Below are 22,139 nucleotides of genomic sequence, written 5' to 3'. Positions count from 1 at the left end.
AGTGTCAACAATCGAATGTTAGATTAACAGAGTTACACCGCATTTAACAGAGTCGAAAAGCACGACATGGCGACTTTAGAATGGTAAGTCTATATCGAAAATAAACAATTATTTGTTTATAATAAACACGTTTGCATACAGGTCTTGCGCGCCACGCTGCTATCAAGTTGTCAAAAACCATTTACATAGAAAAGTTACAGAGGAACATCCGCTTAAGCAGCAAACTGTCAATGTCACGGTAAGACAGCTGCAAAACTCCGCCCCTTGTAAACATTTAACTAATTTACTTATCAGGTCGCGGACAAGAATCCTCTCAGCTTGGCGTTGGCACTGGAAGGCACGGATCCGCTTTCGAAATTTGCGCGCCAGGAGCAGGAACTAAATGATCCGCTTACGCAGATGGCCAACGAATTTGTAAGTAAACTGCGATAACTTCATCTAACAACAAAATATGATTCAACATTTCCCTATTGCAGACGCTCAAGTCTAAGCGTGGACATACAAGCGAGCTGGAGGATAACGCGCTTAATTGGAGCACACGCCGCCTGGGCATATTGAATCGCTTCACGACCAATGAAAAGCTGTCGCTATCCACCAGCTTTCTATGCACCAGCAGCACGGAAAGTGGGGGTGAAAACTGTAAGACCCTTTTCCAGGAATAAACTTAGGCGTTTTATTTACTTATAATACTTTTTTTTTAAGTCAAGGCCCAGACTGTGGTGGCCGACAAGGTTAAGTATCGGCTAGAGCAGCTGGATAATTTCGATGCTTGTAGCATGCGTCACATGATGGACCTGACACAGCAGGAGTACATACAGCGGTTCGATCAGCTAAAACAGGAGCTGATCCAGTCCTGGCACAACGATCAGCGCGTCAAGGCTCTGAAGATAGCCATACAGTGCGCCAAGATGCTGTCGGACACTAGAGTGCTGCAGTTCTATCCCAGTCAGTATGTTCTTATCACGGACATTTTGGACGTCTTTGGCAAGCTAGTTTATGAGCGTTTGCGTGCCAAGGCAGCGGGTGCACCAGGCGCATCGGCTGTGGTTCTACAAAGAGAGCGCGAAGCTGCACGCGACACCTGTCAGAATTGGTTCTACAAAGTCGCCTCTATACGTGAATTGCTGCCGCGTCTTTATCTGGAAATGGCTATATTTAAGTGCTACGGGTTTCTGACAACCTCGGAGCAGGAAATGGAACAATCCCTTTTACGACTCACAAGTCAGCTACGTGGCATTGCTGATCCGCTGGTGTCCAGCTATGCGCGTTGTTACCTGGTGCGCGTTGGAGTTCCGGTTACGTCCAGCAAGGTCTACATACGCGACAACTTTACAGATTTTTTCACAATTTATCCGCAGGTTAGTGATTCATACTCGACATTGACCTCAACTTAATTTTCTTTTATACTGTATACTGGCAGATCTTTCGCCTCGTGGCCCGCTACAACCTGCATCCGGAGATAATCACGTCCAGCGCATATTTACAGCTGTATGCACCAGCTCTGGATTTTATGCTGCAGTGTCTGATGCATAAAAGTGAAGTTTCCGCACAGGAAATGCTCAACGATTGTAAGCAGCTGAAAAACAAGTAAGCTGTCTGTAATTTTGCCCATAACTCCGTGCGTATTCACTAATTTTTTTCTCTAGTGGGGCAGTACTTTTGTCCATTCTGAACTCCTCGAAGGGAGAGTTCATAGCGGCACATGCTCTGGAGTTCTTGGAGCTTATCAATAACTGCAACACACCTGGTATTTCAAAGTCTCAACTACTGCGACCATTGGGCAGCTGTGTCAGCAGTTGCGCACCCTTGCAGGAGCAGCGCGTGCCCTTTCTGAACGCTGCCTTTCAGACTATTAACACGCTCACGGATCCGAACGAATACATTAACTGTGTGGAAACCTGGGCGCCTTTCGTTGCACAATACTTTACGGTTAGTTCGATTAATCATTGAATAAACAGTTTTTTAACTTATCATACTAATTTTCTCTTACAGATACACGAGGTGAATCGTCTGCTGGGTGAACTGAATTCGCGAATGTGTCTAGGCAAGGCGTATGAAAAGCATTACGGTCAGCTGCAAAGCATTTTAACTAGGATAATGCAAAACTATCGAAGCATCGAGCTGCTGCTTATTCAACCGCATTTTCTGCCCTATTTGGATCTGTTTCATAAGGAGTCTGTGCGTGTGGAGATGTGCAAGTCCATTCTGAGCCACTACAGGCAAAACAGCGAGGAACGAACCTACGATGCTGTAGTTACCAATGCACTAATGTATCTCGGCAAGATACTTAACGACTCGGTCAAGTAAGTGAACGCAATATCCATTTAAAGAAGTCATGCATATATATAATACTTATATTTGCAGTGCACTTACTGTGGAGGACGAACGCCGTCAGATCTCGCAGCTCATCAATGGTTTCATAAATAAAGTTCACTTTGGAAAAGATTTGGAGCAGCAACTCAGCTTCTATGTGGAGGCACGCGGTACTTTTAGCAACCTGGATGCAGTTTATGTAACCCTAGTGTACGCCGCCTGCAAGCTTACGATGCGGTCGTCCAATCGACAAGGCGTCAAGTCGTTGGGTTTTGTTAAGGCCTGCATTGCCTATTGTTTTATAACCATTCCCAGTATTAGTTCTGTTCAGCAAAAAATGGATTTATATCTACTGTGCGGTCAACTGGCCCTAAGACATCTATGTCTTGGGCAAGGTATGGCTTATTTGCAACAATCTAAAACTAAGTGCAAACTAAACCTTACTTTTCTATTAGCGGACGCTTGCTTTGAGGCTGCGCTGCAGCTGGTTAACGAACTGCCCGCTGCCACCGTTGATTTTGAAGGCAAGCCGCGTTGCCTGGAGCGCTATCTCGTCGCGTATCTATGCAATATGCTGGCCACACTAATCGTAGTCCCAGATAGCCCCGAACAGGGTGTTTTATACTTTCTGCGACTGTTGCTTGATATCGTGGGCAGGCGATCATTTAAGACGTATAGTACTGCGCCAGCTATCATCTACCTGCATGTCCTGGACATGCTCTATGTGCAAAGCCTGGAGCGATTTCCCTATCACATCGACGGCGGTAAAAACCGGAGGCTCAACTTAACTCAATATTTTACATAATTGACTTTCTTATAGTGGTTTCCAATGATGCGCTCTATGGTCACGATCCCAAATTCCTGGTAGAGGTGAATAATTTGTGTGCACAGGTTGTGGATTCCATTCTAATGCAGCTGAAGTCTCTGGGCGCAGCCCATCAGCAGCGCACCCAAGCACAGCTAGCCATGGAGCTTTTTATGCGCATAGTTCGCTATGCAGATCTAGAAAGGGAACCGCTCTGCCAACTGGCAGTAAAGCTGTGGCTACTCGCTAACAAAGCACAGGCGCAGCTGGACAGCGAAACTATTGTACGTATACAACAACCATTTGACATCAAAGTATTCGTAATAATATTTGTATCTTGTCTTGCAGCCACAAATGCTGTGCAGCGTGGAGCATTTCTATAAATTAGTCAAGGATTCGTCACCGTCGCGTGCCCAAACAATTGCCAAGCTGCTGATACGCATGCGCGACAGTTGAAATAGCTGCCAGCGATAGCCACTCATTGAGATTAACTATTCATAAGGCGGAAATTGGTGATTTGTCGCTTAAAACGACTTCAAATTTGTTGTGCAATCAAATGGCTGAATTAAGACTTAAATATTTATACAGACAACATGTTTGCGAATTGCTTTCGACTGAGTTGTGACCTTAAGAATTTAAATGAAACTTAGTTTGTGCTAGCTTTCAATGATCATCAGACAGTTTTGTATAATATTTGTTTTTTTATTTCGTTTATTCAATTTACGATTGCTTCAGGCCCGTTTTGCACAGCCTCTATTGCATTCAAGCTGTGCGTTACGATCTTTATACGCAAAGGCCTATCGTGTATTTGTATTTGGGCTAAAAATGGTTTCCTTTGTTACAATTTGTTAATCTTTACAAATTCACGATAAGTTTCTGCGTTAAAACGTTGCATAATTTAATGTAGGAAGGTGTAAAAATATGATTTACATTGCTGCATTTGTGTATTTATTTTTTTTTTTTTTTTAGAGATAGTTTTAAACATTTGAGGCAATTTGTCGTTTTGCGTTTGCATTACACGTGTGCATTTCAAAAATGGCTAAATCCTATGGCTGACAAACTCGAAAAATAAAATCAACAACTTAAACGAAAACTTCATGAATACCAAGTAAATGATATATGTTTGCATAAGACTACGTTTTTTATGGGTTATGTATATTTATATATGCTGAATACGTGTTTGTGTGAGTGTGGGCAGCTTAGAAGGTTGTCTCCTTAAACTCCTTGGATTGCAGCACTGGCGCCGCGTTCCCATTGCCACCGCCGCCTCCGTCGCCACTATCAGCTTCATCAGTATCCGATGCATCTGAAGCTGCGCCACCAACGGTGTAGGCGAGCACAGTTGCATGATCCAGTTTTCCAGGCAACGCAGTAAAGGCACTGCTCTCGACGACACGTTTGCGGGCAGCTCTGTGTTGCATGCGGTTCAGCTGCACCTCTCGCTTGACTCCATCCGGGCCTGTGGACAGCTTGTAGAAGAGCTCACGCTGCTCGAGGGTCTTGCGACGTGCCGAGGTGATCATTCGCACAAAGTCTATCAACAGATGGCACAGTCGCCGCGCCGAGGCGCAGGGTGAGAAAGTTCCGTTGATGCCATAGCTAAGTAGATCCTCCAGACGATAGAGCGTCAGGGCATGACGCTGTGGTCCAGTGACAAGCGGAAGGCCTAACACCGATTTGGGAATGCGCTGGATTGGTGGCGTTGGTGCAACTGGCGTGCCGGCGCCAACGCCATGACGTGCTTCGATCAGCGTCTGGGAGCGCATATATTTGGGCCGACTAGGCATATTGCTGGGTGGGCTTCCAGCTTTCGGCTGGCGTGTTCGACTGGGCGGCGTGGCCGACGGCGGATGCAGGCGGGCGTAGATCGCTGATGCGCTTTTGTTCTGGCGCTTGGGCGCCAGTTTCGCTGACTGCAAATGCTGTAGCTTTACGTCCGGGGTCCAGGCCTCGGCGAACTTGCCAACGACCGGATCAAAGTTGTCGCTTATGCCATCGGAGGTGAGAAACACAATGTCGCCGCGCTCGATACAGCTCATGGAGAATGTGAGATTGCTTAGCTCTGGCTTGTTGCCATCGGCGGGTCCCAGAGCTCCCAACGCATCGCGCATGTCTCGCATGGAGCTAATGTCATGGGATGCCTGCGTCAATTCGCGCACGCCGTGCTTCTTGGAGTACACATAGCCCAAAGAATCACCTACGTTGCAGGCGCACACCACATATTTGCCAGGTGCACCGTCCAGCGGCAGCACCACAGCAATTGTCAGCGTGGACAGCGCCCCACCCACCTCCAATATGCAGCCGTGTCCCTCCCACAGGCTGCGCAACAGGCTCACAAACAGCTCCTGTGTGGTCGTGGCCCGGCACTCGTGCGCTTGCCCAAACACCGCACGGTCCAGATAGTCCAGGCAGCCGTGCACGGCGGATCTCGCGGCCAGCCGAGCTCCATCACCTGCGCATACAAAGAAAGGAAAAGTATTCAACAGTCAGTAATTGAACAGTCCTCAGTGATATTAATAAAAGAGACTACAGCTGGGATGCAACCCAAATGATGTCTTAAGATCATAAATGCAAATAGATTATGAGGTCGTTAGGTTAAGTGATCAAGGAGTAGGGGGAACATTTTTTTTTACTGAAATACAAACTGAAGTGAATGGGAGCTGAGGTTAAGTAGTCGGAAAATAAAGAGTTGTTCTTATTGCAGTATTTATTATTTAAGAAAGAAAGAAAAGCCAAGCGAGAATGGTTTTCTACTCCTCACACATTTACTTATATTAAATTTAAATTTACGTCTTTTATTCTTAATATATATTTATATATTGGGAAATAGGTTTGAAGTCAGAGCAGCCATTAGATTTATAGAGTATAGGCATAATTGTATTCGTAATAAGAATAGGTACTGCAAGCAGCCGAATAATGTAGCATAGCTTAACCCGTTTGAAACAATCCCCCTCCTGCCCCCTCCCTTCTAAATAAAACGTCCAAGCAAAATAACAAATGTCTTGTAATTTGCTGGCCCTTGTATGACTGAGATCAGCATCCCGGCCAGTAGCTCCTTCACACTAGCTTTGACTTTATCCAAATATATATATATAGAAACAAATTAAGAATTTGAAATGTCGGTGTCTAGCTCTTAACGCAGAGTAAGTTTAGCAGACTCACCCCAGTTAACGCCATCTGCCATGGCCATGGCAGCGGCATCGCCACGGACAACGCAGCCATAGCAGTCGGCAATGGGATTGCCCATCGGCTCCTTGGTCAGCATGTTGTTCTCGTAGAGCGACACTGAGATGCCGTAGGCAAAATCGCAATCCATTTGCCAGTTCTCGACGCCGGCCACCGGCGTGGCGTGAGCGATGGGGTTGGGTGCGACATTCTGATTGCTGACCGCTTCGCGGAGCAGCCGTTCGCGCTCCGAGTTGCCGTGTCCGGCAGCCGTGGCGGCCTCAGTCTTAGCATTTAGAAGATTCTTGTTGTTCTGATCCTGGGCAGGACTATTGCTGCTGCTGACCATGCTGACCACTATGGTGGTGGCCTTGCCGCCGCTCTCGTTAGCTGCAGCTGACATGGCGGATAAGCTGCTCTTTGAGTTTTTCCTGGATCGCATGCCTGCGGCAGCTGTTGCTCCTGTAGCTACCGTTCCTGTTGTGGTCTGGTCCGCATTGCTCTGGCGCCGGGAGCCCGTTGGCCGTGCAAACTTGTTGCTCAGCCGCGTTGACGGGCCAAGCGCGGGCGCTGCTGGTGTGCTCTTGCGCACGCCATACGCATCCTCGTTCTCCTGCTGTGTGTCGATGAAGTCAATGTCATCCGCATAGCTGGCACTTAAATGCAACTTGGAGCGTTTGATGCCTGTCAGGCCCTCGTCTGGACCAGTGCAGGCGGCAGTGATGGTGTCCGGGCCGGTGGCGTAGCAGCCCAGCTTCAGCACGGGCATATCTGTGGGATTCTGGCCGTTATAGATCTCTGGTCCGCCGGGCATAAACTCACGCTCCATGCGACTGTAAAATAGATATAAAACTGTTAGTTGCTTTACTTAATTGAGGTCAAAGGTCACTTACCCCTCTAGATATTTGGTTATAAAGCTGCCATCGTCCTCGTCCGCATTGCCGTTGACGCGCCTCCGGCCATCGCGTGGCTCCGCTATGAAACTCAATTGTCGAAAGTACGTGGTGACCTTTTGCCGCAGCGACGGCATCTTGTCTAGATGCTGCTGGCTCTGGCCCTGGCTCTGGCTCTGCCTCTGAACTCTCCAATTAGAGCTGTGTCTTAATTGCAATTGCGGTGTGGGGGATTTACCGCCTCCAGTTGCAGTGCATTCACTTCATCGGCGTCAATTGTTGTGGGAGTCCCAGCCTGAAGCGGAGCAGAAAAACAGACCGAAAGAATTTCAAATTTAATTATCAATAAATTATGCCATTAAATGAGGCGTCGTCTAGAGTGCGGCTCCTGCTAATGACAGGATGTGCATTTAGCGGCCGCGGGGCACAAGCACAGGGAAGGATTGCGACCAGACAACAGCTGCCCAGATGCCGAGCAGAATACGGGGGCATCTGCCCCTTGTGAGTAGGCAAAACTTGAATGGGCTTTCAACTCGCGCTCATTTCGAATGCACAGAGTTGGGCAGATGGGAGGTAGGAGAGCAGAGCGTTTGTGGCTTCCAGTTTCAAATGACGCAGCTTCTGGGAGCTTCATATGATTAATGAACTGACAGTTGTTGGTCTTCGGCTTCTTCTTGCTGCTACAGTTGCCAAATGGCAGACATAAAATGCCATTTTCTAAATTTATTATGCCCTCACAGTGCATCTCATAACTTAATCATGAAAAATGTAACGCATAAAGAAGACATCACCTAAAGCAAGTTGTGTACATAAGCTAGAACTGTAGAAAAAGCCGAGATGTTATAGTCGTGGCTCCCCTCTCTCCGCTTGTCTTTTTAATTTAATATTTCTGATGAATATTGGAAAAGGTCTTTTTTCTTATAGACAGGATTCTTATCTAACCAATAACAAACTACATTATATAGCTTTTTAGTAAATATATCTTGATCATGCCAAGTAGAATGTTATCGATATGGAAATTCTATATCATAAAGCTAGCTACTGTATACCAATGGTAGATCAGGGGAGTATAAATATACTTTGCACATTTGTCGACAGTTCGGTAGAAATATTAAATCGTCAGCGACCCAAGAAATATAATATCGCAGGCAAGTCTGTCAATGCATCCGTTAAATTAAGTTGGATTGAATAGACAACAAACTGTTTAAATCGAAATTAAAGCTTGCTGCATTACAAGCTTTGCTTGTGGCCCACTCGCTGCGTCGCAATTATGAGATTCCTACAAGTTTTCTGTCTTTTGAATGATGATCAGGAGCTGCGACTGCGACTGCGCTTGTTTAAACGCTTATCTCTGCTTGACATTCAGTTGCATAATCAGAATAGTTACTTTTAACAACATAAGCCACAAGCACAAGAGTGTTCTAGTCAGAAGTGACGGCTAGTAGATACCCTCTATGGACAATATTCTCCGATTTTAATGGCATATTCATGTTTGAAAATTTGGCATATAATAGTGTGCGTTTGGCTAGTACAAGGCTTGACCTTCTTTTCGATGAAACTTTTTGATGTAGGTTCTCCTATTAATTAAATCTAAGTCGAAAACTTGTCCCATGCGAGGCTACAATGCAAAATTAAAGCCGACTTTTCATGGACGTCACATATATATAGATATATGCATAATTTGGGTGAAGCCTCCTTCAGCATGTAGCATACAAATGTGTTGAACAATTAGACCCCTTTTACCCATCTACAATGAGTACAGGGTATACCAGAAAAGTTAAGTTCAAATACTGGAATTAGCGCTTATCTTAAGTAACTAATAAGGGAAACAGACTGCAAAGATGCTCTGCTGTGAACGATGCGCTCAAGCCGATTTATAAATAAATGAACAAACAACAATAAAAATAATTGCTGCCAGCTTGTGTTCATCAAACGCAATTGTTTACTTTTGTTGTTGTTTTTAACGATCAAGCGCTTTAATTAATGACACTTCAGTGAACACTTCAACTGCCAAGTAAATTATACATATATTGGCAATTTGCGCCTCTCTCGGAGATTCTCAAAAGTTGTAGGTGAACAAAACATAAAATTTAAGGAAATCAACTGAGCTTAGTTTAAAGGTTTAAGGTTTTAAAAGTAATTTAATACTAAACAAAACCTTGACAACAAAGTAATTGAAACCGACTATGTGGCATGACTCTACCTTACCCAGAACAATTTCCATTTGACTAGGCAATCAAATCGGTACAAAGATCCACTATTGTGTGGCTTACATCAGAGCTGTTGTGGTTACTCAATACTTGTTGTCCATTAGGCACGTGTCACAGCTTGGACAATGGGTCAAATATTATATATATGACATCCACGTGACGAAATGTAGAGAACTGAGATTTTATGAACCCACACTGATCATCAGCAGCATGAATAAATTCAACTCAGATTCAGCTGCCACATGGAGCACTTCAAGCGCCTTTTGTGTGTCAAGTGAAGAAGATGATGATTCTGATTGACATAGAAAATGTGGTAGGGGAGGGCATGAAACCAGCCACCTGGTAGCTAGCTTTATACCCACACGAACAAATGCCAAATGGAGCACAGAGCACGAGAGAATTGCAAATTGCTTGGCTTCGAGGCGGATGCTGTTGTGGGTATTGAGTTGGGCGCGGTCAGCCTTTGTGGTCTGTAATCTCTTTGACTGCACATTTAATCGCAGATTATTGTTGCTGCTAAATTGAATTGTTTGCAACACTAGAGTGCTGCATTTCAATCAGTCTGATTGATTCCGGCCGCACAGCTGGCGGAGACGTGTGCTGTCAATGCGCTTGGATGCACTTGAATGCATCGCTGGAAACAGCTCCAAGGGGTACACGCACATCCATCTGGGCATGTGTAAATGCTTTAAAATGCTAACCGAATGTGGGTTAATTTGATTTCAACTCAAACAAAAAAACTTGGAATGTGGGCGTGGCACCGCCTGGCATGCAAACTATGCAATAGCCATCCCCAGAGATTGCGTCTGTGGCCACACAGCCCTGAGAATATAATTGAATTACTCTTCCCGCTGATATTTTGCCATGATTGATGCGCGATCTGTCGCGAAGTTCAAGTCAATTGCCTTCAGTCGAGCAAGGTTGCTCTGGCCTCGTACAATACTTTTATTCAAAGCAACGATATCAAGATCAAGGCGTTGATCGAAAAAATAGTTAAGGTGGAAATTCGATAGTAAAAACAATCATAAAATGAAAATTTTCTATATCTCATTCATAAACATTTATGTAGTAAAGAAAAACATAAATATAGATAAGAACGTTCTGAATTTGGAACAAGTATGCCTTTAGAATTAAGAGTTCTTTCCACTTTATTTTGTATTGTGCAAAGTCTCAAGTTCTCAAAGTCAGAGAATAGGCATTGCTGTAATACACTTTAATAAATAGCCTGGCTATTTCTACTATTTTCTGAATTTCACTCATGTTACAGATAAAGAAGGGAATTTACGACACACCCTTAAGTTAACAAGAATAACAAGAGGTTCTAGTCGGGAGCTCCCGACTAGGGGATACCCTGAACCCTCTTCTTCCAACATCAAATGCATATATATATTCTATTTTAGAAGCTATATGTCAAGTTTGGTGACTCTAGTGCTTATTATTTACCAAAATTGCCCAAAAAACAGGATATCGATATCGATTTTTATCGATTGCTTGGAAACGGAGAAAGTTATCGGAAACAAACTCGATCTGCGCGGGAGCTAGGAGCATCTACATCTAAAATTTCAAGTCTCTAGCTCTTATAGGTTCTGAGATCCTTGCGTTCATACATACGGACGAACGGACGGGCGGACGGACAGACAGATGGACATGGCTAGATCGACTCCGCTATTTATGCTGATCAAGAATATATATACTTTATGGGGTCGGAGTTGCTTCCTTCTGCCTGTTACATACATTTGGCTTTCGCACAAATACAATATACCCTTATACCCATTTTTAAGGGTTCAGGGTATAAAAATCCAAACTTCGTGAAAATCGGATGAGATTTGGCCGAGTAATGGGGGTGGTAATTTTTGACCCATGTCTATATACGAATCTTGGGGTAAGATTTGGACATGCATTTCGACTAAAAAATCGGTGTTCAGATTTGAATGCCAGATTAATCTAGAGGGAAAGCCATGAAGAAAAAGCCAAACTTCGTGTAAATCGGATGAGATTTGACCGAGTTATGGGGGTGGTAATTTTTGATCCATGTCTAGATACGAATCTTGAGGTAAGATTTGGACATAAATTTCGACTAAAATTTCGCTGTTCATATTTGAATGCCAGATTAATCTAGAGGGAAAACCGTGAAGAAAAATCCTATATCATATATATATTCTATTTTAGAAGCTATATGTCAAGTTTGGTGACTCTAGTTCTTATTATTTACCAAAATTGCCAAAAAAAACAGGATATCGATATCGATTTTTATCGATTGCTTGAAAACGGAGTAAGTTATCGATTATCGGAAACAAACTCGATCTGCGCGAGAGCTAGGAGCATCTACGTCTAAAATTTCAAGTCTCTAGCTGTTATAGGTTCTAAAATCCTTGCGTTCATACATACGGACGGATGGACGGACGGACAGACAGACGGACATGGCTAGATCGACTCAGCTATTTATGCTGATCAAGAATATATATACTTTATGGGGTCGGAGTTGCTTCCTTCTGCCTATTACATACATTTGGCTTTCGCACAAATACAATATACCCTTATACCCATTTTTAATGGGTTCAGGGTATAAAAAGGAGAACGAAGATTAAATACACTTGAATACTCTTTTGCGAATATGTGAGGAAAATTGTAAAGCTCAAGCTTGCGGAGTAAAGAATGGTATCTGAAAAAAACATAAGCCGTGCCATATAAGAAATCTGTTTTTGGCCGATTCTTAATCTAGAGCTATATGATCTGATGTTAATAAGATTTAGTTAATATGTGAAGAGCTTGGAACTCGTAAAAGCCAAGCTTATTATGAACAGTTTATAGAAACAGACAGACAGGCATGTTTATATCGACTCGAGTGCTGATACTGATCACGAATGTATACTTTATGGGGTCGGAACTGCTTCCTTCTCTAGGTAACAAGTTTCATGATTAAATTGTAATACCCTCGGCAAGAGTATAATAATCAACAAGCGATTGTTGACACGCCTCACCGAATTCCCTCCGCCTGCATTCAACAGTCACCAACATGAAATATAAAAGATTTCCAAGGCGTGTGCCACATAATCAATCGACACTTTCGTAGTAGTTCGGGGCATATTCAAGCCATCAACATTTTCAACACGCTCAGCTAATCGGGCGTGAAAATGGGGAAATTGTGCAAGAATCATAGAGGGGGAAACGTGTTGAAATAAATGTACATAAATATTATTCAATGTGGTATGTGTAAAAATAAAAGAGTTCTAAGGTTCGATTATTAAATGCGATTTATGTGATTTATTTTGGCTCAGTTTACCCAGTGCATTCGCTCCGCAGCTGCACGAGCTATAAATATTCATATAATTTTTTTCCCCATTTTTTTTCTTTTTGTATTTATAGCAGCATATGGCACAAATGAAAGTTCATTTAGAATCGTTGCGGGCGGGCCGCAAACTTTCATATGTCTGTCTGTGATTTGTTTTGGATTTTCAGATTCACAAATACGATTGAAAGATTTATTTGGTTGATATTTCGTTTTGTTATTGCATTAAACGCATTTCCACGCGCAAGTCTACATAATTGATTGAGTCCATTGAAAGATTTGCACTAGCCTCGTTAATTGTTTGCCTCCCAACTAATTAGACGAGGCCAAAGACCAACAACTGCCCACAGTGCAGCAGATCGGATAAAGGTCCACTGAGCAAGCTGCAACTAGTTGCACAACTCGCATCCGCCGGAGGCAACTGCTCATATATCATTTCTAAAGACACGACAGCCTTGTGGCAGGCAGCAGGCAGCAGGCAGCAGGTTCCTTTATATGCGCTGCTGTTGCTGTTGCATATTCAAAAGGTGTTGATTTAATGCCGCACAGCGAGATACGTGCTAAAGAAGAGTAAACACAGCTACTACGAGGGGTTTGAGGGGGCGGCAGTTGGGCTACATTCATACATATGACAGTTAATAGCTGGCGGCTTGAAACATTTCTCCACAACAAATACGACGACAACTTGCTGAAAGATTATGTTGTTTTGTGTGTGTGTGTGGCATCTCAAGGTGGCAGAGTTGCATTCATTTGGGGGTCTTGCCATAAGTCAAGTGCAGCTCACTGCGAATTGTTTTTTGGAATTTGTTGCTAGACAAAAGCTGTAAACAAACTCACAGACAAGAAAGTGAAATTTGCGACTTTTGTCTGTTTTGATCAACTTGAGTTTTTTTTTACTTCAAGCGAAAGCTGAAGGCCGCAAATGCTCTGCGAGAATTGCAGCATGCAAATAGATACTGTACACATGTGTACTAGAGAGTATTACCCGGCGTGGCTCGGGTTATATTTATCTAACTTTTCTTAGTACCAAAATGGATTGTGCCATTGCTTATTCGAAGTCAAAATACAAATGTCTTGTTTTCCTTCTTTACAGCGTTTCGATGCCTTAACTAGGTGCGAAGTTTTGACCTTTGAAATACATTTGTAGATAGCAGAACTATCAACGTTTTAATTGGGCTTATTCACATGAACAAATTTTCAATTTCTTTTGTTTTGTTTATGAGTTGAACCGGCGACCGCCCGTTTGCTGGTTCGACGCTCAGACACTAAGTTGATGTAACTTTAGCAAAGCACACAGATATGGCGCCTTCCAGATCTCCAGACCATAAATATATACACATATCTATTATATATTTCGAATAAGAAATAATAACCGACAATACTCAAGCTGAGCAATATTCGACCATGCTTCAGGCCTTTATATTCTGGCTTATTTCCCTGCATATATATAAGCATATAAAAACTCATATTTTTGTTTTCAAGACCTTGCACAATCATACAAATGCCTGATCTGCATACTTAATAAGTTCTCCCCATTGATATTGACACCCAGCCTGACCACAATTAACATTTATCTGCGACACAAACAACTTTACATTTCTATCATACATAAACTAGAGATTGGGCGTTGTTGCATTATTCGTATAATCGTATAAAATGGCACATAAGCTGTCACTTCCTATTGCAAAACTAAGTCTAGTATATGCGAGTAATCATAAAATATATTTAATAAAGCAACCTTTGATGTAAATTGCTATTTTATTGACTATTAGTTAGCCCTTGAGCTATATTTATGGGTTTTTCAATGTGACACCCGAGCAGACCCAACCAGCTACGCCCACGCACATCATACGCTAATAGACCTTCAGGCTATATTTAAGGCTGCTGGTCAAGGCATAGGTAAATATTTAATCAGGTGCTAGGACTCCAAAATTGACCACAAAAGCCGTCGGTTGCATTAATTTATTCTCGAGGCCAGACATTCCGGCAAGCTGTTGGCTTTGTTGGTTCTATTTGCAGAGTCCAGTCGGGGCCGAAAAGCGCTTAGGGTCGCATTAAAATCGGTCTAATTAAAATTGCATGTGATGAAAAGCACACAGGAGCACACACTTAGGAGCACACACTTAGGAGCACACACACACACACACACACACACACACACACACACACACACACACACACACACACACACACACACACACACACACACACACACACACACACACAAAACACACACACACACACACACACACACACACACACACACACACACACACACACACACACACACACACACACACACACACACACACACACACACACACACACACACACACACACACACACACACACACACACACACAGACAGAGTGAGCTACATATGCAATGGAGTTCCTTCACCTCGGTGGCGTGTCTGCTGGGGAGCAGCCCCACCTCCCCGTTGTACCCCTCAATTTGGGGCATGGTACCAGTCTCGGGCGTTGCTCAAATTGCCAGCTAATTGGCTTTTGAGTGTTTGTTGCGTGGTGCGTTCATTTCCTGTTACAGCTGCACGCAGAAAACAATTTGCATTAATGTAAAAGGAGGCAAGCCTCCCGCCCTCCACATATGCTAGCCCATACCGCCGCATTCATGCTGCGTCCATTAATCTCAGTAACACTTGCCACAACTGCAGTCGCAGTACATGAATTGTACGTGCCGAAACCGAAAGTGCAGCACAAATCTATGAAACAAAAGTCGCTTTGGCTTTTCCAAATGTTTTCTACATGTGCAGTGCCCCGTCTCGGGGTTGCTTCTGGTGCTCTTGTGGACGGGGTGTTCCCTGCGATGGCATCTCACTGTGTCACAAGTGCACTTTCACATGCAACCGGGCGCCACAAAGACGTCGATGCCTTTGTTTCATCGCATGCCATAATGACGCATACATTTCTGGTTGCAGCCCCCAAAACTAGGGGTGTTGCCACCCCTTGAGCCTTGTTTGCGGGTCTCTTATCGCACATTTCCGTTTGCGTGTTTCTGTTTTGTGCTTTTGGGGTCGCCTCTCTTGGCCCTGTTTCTTAAGGCAGCCCACCAAAAAACTTGAAAGTTCTTGTTAGGCAAAGTAAATACTTGAAGGAAAAAATTCTAGATATGGGGCAAGGCGGCATTGGGTTAAGCTAAAATGGGTCTCTTTGCTTTTTGTTGGACTTCAATTGTATTTTGGGGTATAGTTAATGGGGTAGCCATAAATCGCAAATAAAGTTATCAAATAGACGAAGTTAAAGAAACAAGGCAGTTCTCTTACATTTACAATATTATCGGTAAGTTGCGATTTATGTTTCTTCTGATTTGGGGAGATACTTTATAAACATTCGAGCTTTATCCCATACATATGTGTTACACATGTTTATTCTCCTCTCTTCTGTCTACATTCATTTATTACTTCGGTGTTTATAGTCCGATCTTTAGCTCTTTAGCTTTTTTAGCTTTGAGGAAACATTTTCAAGTTAGATATTTTATATGTAAAATAGCTTTTAAGGTTTTTGGAGAAGCCTACACATTAAATTTTACACATTTACGAGCTGTAAGATATGTTCTAAAAATGTAATCTGAAAAATGATATTTATCGAATTCGTTGAAGCAAGATACGTTAAGGAATATTACAAAAATTCTAAATTTGTTGCGGGCAAACGTTCTAAAATTCGAATTCTAGCTCTAATAGTCTCTGAGATCGATCATACAGGCGGACAGATATATAGATAGATATCAGTTAATCGACTCTATGATTGTTGCTGACCAAGAACATATATAATAGATACACGGAGTAAAGGTAACTTCTCTTGCCTCTTATATACATAAGAAATATACCTTTGATAAACCATTTAAAATGGATTCAGCGTATATTTACTTCTAATTGCATGATATCTGTTTTGAAAAACAGAACGTGAAGTAAAAAAATCTTTTTAATTCGAAGAGGTTTTAATTGCAACACCTTTTACTTCGGCTCAAGCAGTTTTTTGACAGATCGATTGGATAACTTTCTCAGTATCCGATTTTGCCAAAACATTTGAAGACAGTCTGAGTCATAAGATTTTGTTTCTCACAATAACAGACATAAACGTAAATAAATATGATTCAACCAGGTAAAACGTAATTGCAAGTAATAAACAAAAATTTCGTATTTAAAGTGCTTATTATTTATAATTATATAATTCTGCAAAATTTAATTTCGCGTATTTTAAATTGTCTGGCTTGTTTTAAATCCAATCAATGAACTTTTAAATAAAAGTTGTATATATAATTTAATGAAAACAAATGTAAGTTAAGATATAAATGACCAAACTGTTCTGTTCGTTGTGTAAAATCAACTATAGGCATTTTCCTGTTAATTTTGTAGTCGAGTGGGAGCTCGATAGGCAGGCAAGTAGCCACAGCTGTCGCGGATATGCGAGCCGTGTAGGACTTATAAACGAACGGCAAGCTTCACATGAATAAATTAGTCATGGGTTCGGCTAGGGGCTTGTCAGGCATACAAATAAGTCTAATAAGTGGCCGCAAGCCCGAGACGCCAACTCTTCATAAAGCCCGTCCGTCGGTCGAGTGGGTGTCGGTACAAACGGCCGAGTAAAATATGAAATTAAATCTTAATGGCAGCGTATCAAATGCAAAGAAGTCAAGGCCCGGCCAAAGAACCTCGACAAACAAAGGCAATGCAAATGCAATTGAGTAATTCCCGCTGCCCCAACCAACTCGCTCTCCAGTGTCCACTGTCGTCTGGCGCTGGTGTCAAATGGCTGCCCACAGACATGGCTTGGACATTTCAGTGCCAGGTGCTGTGGTCTGCAGCGGGTTAACTGACCGACCGCTGTGCCCACACTTCCAGCTCACCTGCCCCCCTACGCCTTCTTCGGCCCTGTCTAGCTCTAATTTGAGCTTCATTGGCGGGCTTAGTCATCGTATTACTTGGCTGACTAATCATTGGAGACGGCGCGTGCTTAGAGCACGAGAGAGAGAGAGAAAGAGAGGGAGGATGGGAAAGAGAATTGGCGGGCAGCTGGAGAAACCTCGAGTTCCTTCCTCCCCCGATATAACCTCACGAATTTAATGAACTTTTTACTAAGCTCTGCAACCGTTTTGTCTTCTTGTTGCTGTTCATTCAATTTAAAATTGGCAAAATGTTTATTTTGGTCGAGGGTCTGTTTGTGCTGCTTTGCTCAATGAAAACTTTTAAAACTTATTTCCCTCTTTTTTATACCGATGCGTAGGGTATTATAGAAGGAGACATATCCCATTTAAACATACATATTTTTAAACAAAATAGCATCTCTCTCTCTCTCTCTCTCTCTCTTTGAAAATAACCGTAGTAATTGCAGTAATCCATTCCATATCTTATCAAAATCCGACTACATTATCATATAGCTTTAAAGGAACATTCGTTTGCAAATTAAGTTTTCTTAAAGGGTGTTTCATCTTCGTCTCATGACTTTTTGTTTGTGTAAATTGGCTTTAAAGATCAAGAACATATGCGCAGCTGTGTGGAATTAATTGGGATTCGGCTTGAAAGCTAGCTAAAAGTCGAACGGGCTGTAATTAAAATAACAAATCGGTTCGCCAATATTGTGGGAGAATCTACGCAGAGCGAAAAAGAAAAGGTTATTGCCAGATGCTTTTGCAACAATTCTATGAAACAAACGAACATAAACAATTACTTGTGACAGCAACAAATTGCCTTACAAAGTCTGTTTAAATCTTACTATATAATTCACGATAAAATATGCGTAAAATTGCAAAATTAAACAAATAAATCAAGTAAAATTAAACGAATTAATCAAGCATGATTAAATAAGATTAATTTCATAACTGGCCTACTTTTTGTAAAACTGGGATGCGGAAATCGTCGTAACAAGATATTATAAACAATTATTAGGCGATAAGAATGCATGCAAATATTATCATATAAAAAGTTCAATTATATATTTGTAAAATGTATTACAAATTTGATTATTGATGTAGCTGCATTATAAGTTTTCGATCTAAGATGTAACAAAACATTTAAATTAAAAGATATTTCAACTTTTTCGCGAAATGCGTGCAAGGCATAAAAGAAGGCATCTCCGATCCCACAAGGTATATATATTCTTGATAATAATCAACAGCAGAGTGAATAAAGACATGTTCGTCTATGCAAAAAAGACTGTCAATTTTTGAGATACATTTGTCGAAATCGGCATCCTTTGGTTCCTATAGCATGTAGTTGATGCAAGAGTTTCGGTCAGAACAGTTTGTGGGAAACACTTTCTGGCTATTTTAAATACGTTAAGTAAACCCACACATTTTGAGATTTATTCTTGTGGAAAAACTTGGAATAAACATATATTTTTTTAAAGTTGTTTATTTCCTATATCACATATAGCTGCAATATGTATAGGTCGAAAAACAAGTTTTTTACAATGCTTTTTACATTTAAATACTAGGCACACTTTTCAATAGGAACTATCTGATTACAATTTTCGCCATAAACATTTCTTAACTAAACCAAGCAACTTCCAGTTAGGCATAAATACATGCTAACCTTAACTTGGACTTTCGGCTTTCTGGGAGCCGTCCAATAGAGGGCCATCTACTAGTTAACTCAGTTACTTAAACTCACTTAAGCACTTATTGAAATAGAGATACTTACTCGCTAGCTCAGTTCCCACTCACTGGCAATAAAATGAGGCAAATACAGAAATTTAATATCGCAACTGTCGTCGTTACATTATGAGACATGGAAACTCTATATAAAAAGTTGGAACGCAGCGCTAATGCATTACGAATGAACTTCTGGGCAGAGAGCAAATAAAGCCAAGCCAAGCAAACGAAGCCCAGAAGGAGCAGAGCAAACTATGTGTATCATAAAATGCCATCGAGACAACAAAGGAGAAAGGAGCGACAGCTGGGCATGAGAACGCGCCACTTGTGGATGGAGTCAGACAGACGGCGAACACCATTATGCGGCATCCCTCGTCTGGGCCAGATGACGCCGTGTGTCGACCGGGCAGGCAGGCAACCACCGGCTGACTCCCCAAATAAGCCATCGCATCGGACCAAGGGATGAGTGCATAGTGCAAAAAACCAGCAATATTCTTGGCCAGCAAGCGAAAGTGATTGAATTCCAACAAGATTCGTGGCGCCACTCGAACTGCCGTCTCTGAAACGTTCCAAAAATTCTAGACGCTGTGGAAGACTTTCTCGTGCAGTTATGCAGCGCATAAACTTGGCTGATAAAGCTTATGGAATATGCATTCAAAAGATAAGTGAAGATAAAATGTGTAGAATAGAGTATTGAAATGGATTAATATAGAAAAACATTAAATACATGTTGTATATCATATAATGGAATATACTTATCCAGTTATATCGAGAATGTGATTCAACTTTATACCTATTTTTACATATTTCACCAATTTTGTAAATGGGTGAAAAGTTTCTGTGCCTCATTATTTCTGTTCGATCTGATTCATAATAATTTTTTAAGATATATCTTTGAAATTCTTCGTAAATTATTCATATAGATAGACGCCATTCACAGGCAGACATTTTGTCGTTTTATCATTCTCTGTGATTTCTTATTTCTTTTTGTTGACGCATCCGTAAATGTTAAGCTGTCTGAAACCCAACCAAATGGGCATTTGTTAGTTTTGTGCTTAATATTTTAGATATTTTCATCTTAGATAGATATCATTCAGTTCAGTATCTTGAACTCTAGGACTGAAAAATATGTGCAGGATTAGGCAATTTGCAATTCGGTGCAAGCCACGCCCCCAGCTTTCCTCGAGCTATTCGGCCACAGAGCGGCCGCCGTGTTGTGGCAGCACTTTATTTACAATTCATTTCCTGTTATTTTCCGCTTGACATTTGCCGCAGTTTACACAGACAGGTGCCCAGAAATCGGGGCTAGTATGGTCTGCTAGACAGGTCTGCCGCCCACACAACTTGCCCCCCCTTCCCCCTCTCCCACCATCAATTCGTAGCATGTCGCGCATGCACAAATCCTTGGAGTGTTCAGGGCCCCCGTATCATCGTCCTGGTCTAGAAATGTCCGTGTGCCTGTCGTGCGGCCATCATGTGTCCCGGTGTTTGCAGAAATGAATCGCCTGCCGCATATCGAAGTTGCCAAAAGTTCCGTTTTGCGCAGGAAACCAATCAAGGTGGGGCGTGGGCTTTGGTATAGGCCGGCAATGCAGCAGAATTTATGAGGCAAGGGTGTGGAAGGGGAGCTGCACATTCATTTCGAAAGTTTTGTTTTATTGGAAAAGGGCTAAAAATAATAATTCTTGGGAAATACGGAAAAAGGGAAACTGGCTTAAAATATGAAATAATTGACAGCCCAAGGAAAGAAAATTGAATGCAATTAAAACTATTTGGCACTGGGGCCTCAATTAGTTAGACGCAGTTAACGCCATGTGCAGTTGGACAATAATAAAAGTTAGCACAGTTTTCATAATGAAATCGGAAACCGGTTATTGCAACAACAATAAAAGCTTTGCCTTAGCCATTGTTGTTGTTGTTGTTGTTGTTGTTGTGTGACGGCAACAGCAGCTGAGATTTTGCAGCTGCCCGTGGAGCAAACAGCAGGTGAATCAGTTAAACGGAGTGAAGAAGAGAAGAGAAGAGAGAAAACAACAGTAACAACAATGCAAGGCATCGGCCAAGTTTAAAGACAAAAGCAACCAAAACACACACGCACACACACACACGCACACGCCCCGCAGACGACGCAAAGTGGAGCAAGACACAAAACAAAACACGACAAAAACAAAGGGCAATAGTTGAGGGCCAAGCGAGAGCGACTAAAAATCAATAGAAATAGGAAGCGCACGCACAAAGGACAACATTACAAAAGCAACAGCATAAAAAATATACTTACAATAATCGTTGTAGTTGGCTGCTGCTGCTGCTGCTGTTCTTATCGTGCGCAACGTTGAATGTTTTTACATACAGTTGGCGCCACACACACAATCGGTTCAAGGAGGGGGCGCTGGTGGTGTGTATGAATATTCAACAAACAGAAACAGAGGGTGGCCTATTTGGTATATCGCTGTGTCTTTGAGTAAATTGCACAATTGGAATTTGGATCAGCACACGTATGTTATTTACGTTGATTGCCGGTTTGTTTATTCAAATGTCAATTAACACTAACGTTTTTAATAAATTTAGGAAAACGCACGGCATACATCTCCTCACGTTAAGCTCTGAAATGTAACTGCAATCTTCGTCAAGACAGGCCGATAAACTGTAGTCGACAATTGAATGGCTGCCAACTTAATTTTCTTTAATATGTGTGCATACACTGGCTGGTCGACTGCTTGACGTTCTGGCAGCTCTGCACATATCGATACGCGAGTTTTTTCATTTTAAATTTAAATCTAGTGTGTAGGGGCACATACACCTATACTTCCTAATTTGAGCATATATTTTGTCACATTTGTTTAAAGCTATGTTTT

The 22,139-nt window shown here is 42.2% G+C and overlaps 2 protein-coding genes across 3 annotated transcripts; one reads left to right on the top strand and one right to left on the bottom strand.

The window, feature by feature from the left end:
* The first annotated feature begins 32 nt into the window (after positions 1-32).
* LOC115759556 (VPS35 endosomal protein sorting factor-like) lies at positions 33-3,723 on the top strand. Of its 2 annotated transcripts, XM_030700518.1 has the most exons (12): positions 33-83; positions 142-238; positions 295-414; positions 477-639; positions 703-1,358; positions 1,421-1,587; positions 1,647-1,929; positions 1,993-2,303; positions 2,365-2,708; positions 2,769-3,077; positions 3,134-3,402; positions 3,467-3,723. In XM_030700518.1, the coding sequence occupies exons 1-12, from the start codon at positions 67-69 to the stop codon at positions 3,572-3,574; spliced, it is 2,844 nt and encodes a 947-aa protein (XP_030556378.1). In that variant the 5' UTR covers positions 33-66; the 3' UTR covers positions 3,575-3,723. The 2 variants fall into 2 exon arrangements, with proteins under 2 accessions (XP_030556378.1, XP_030556380.1); XM_030700520.1 differs by lacking the exons at positions 33-83; positions 142-238; positions 295-414 and having other exon boundaries at positions 490-639; positions 708-1,358.
* Positions 3,724-3,811: 88 nt separating this feature from the next.
* LOC115759559 (PP2C-like domain-containing protein CG9801) lies at positions 3,812-22,030 on the bottom strand. Its single transcript, XM_030700525.1, has 4 exons — positions 21,563-22,030; positions 7,177-7,471; positions 6,281-7,116; positions 3,812-5,570 (listed from the first exon to the last, which is right to left on the bottom strand). The coding sequence occupies exons 2-4, from the start codon at positions 7,311-7,313 to the stop codon at positions 4,318-4,320; spliced, it is 2,226 nt and encodes a 741-aa protein (XP_030556385.1). The 5' UTR covers positions 7,314-7,471; positions 21,563-22,030; the 3' UTR covers positions 3,812-4,317.
* Between the last annotated feature and the right edge of the window lie 109 nt (positions 22,031-22,139).

This window comes from Drosophila novamexicana, unplaced genomic scaffold (assembly GCF_003285875.2).
Source record: "Drosophila novamexicana strain 15010-1031.04,08,12 unplaced genomic scaffold, DnovRS2.1 tig00000308-arrow-arrow-pilon, whole genome shotgun sequence".
In the NCBI taxonomy this organism is placed as follows: domain Eukaryota; kingdom Metazoa; phylum Arthropoda; class Insecta; order Diptera; family Drosophilidae; genus Drosophila; species Drosophila novamexicana.
The sequence above is the reverse complement of the archived record's forward strand: the minus strand, read 5'-3'. Positions and strand labels throughout refer to the sequence as shown.

Excerpts from the sequence above, each read along its gene's own strand:
- LOC115759556 (XM_030700518.1), top strand. Across the intron at positions 640-702 it reads GGAAAGTGGGGGTGAAAACT|TCAAGGCCCAGACTGTGGTG; the intron begins GTAAGACCCTTT and ends TTTTTTTTTAAG. Across the intron at positions 1,930-1,992 it reads TCGTTGCACAATACTTTACG|ATACACGAGGTGAATCGTCT; the intron begins GTTAGTTCGATT and ends TTTCTCTTACAG.
- LOC115759559 (XM_030700525.1), bottom strand. The coding sequence starts at position 7,313 with ATGCCGTCGCTGCGGCAAAAGGTCACCACGTACTTTCGACAATTGAGT. Across the intron at positions 7,117-7,176 it reads ATAACCAAATATCTAGAGGG|TCGCATGGAGCGTGAGTTTA; the intron begins GTAAGTGACCTT and ends TCTATTTTACAG. Across the intron at positions 5,571-6,280 it reads GGCAGATGGCGTTAACTGGG|GTGATGGAGCTCGGCTGGCC; the intron begins GTGAGTCTGCTA and ends TTGTATGCGCAG.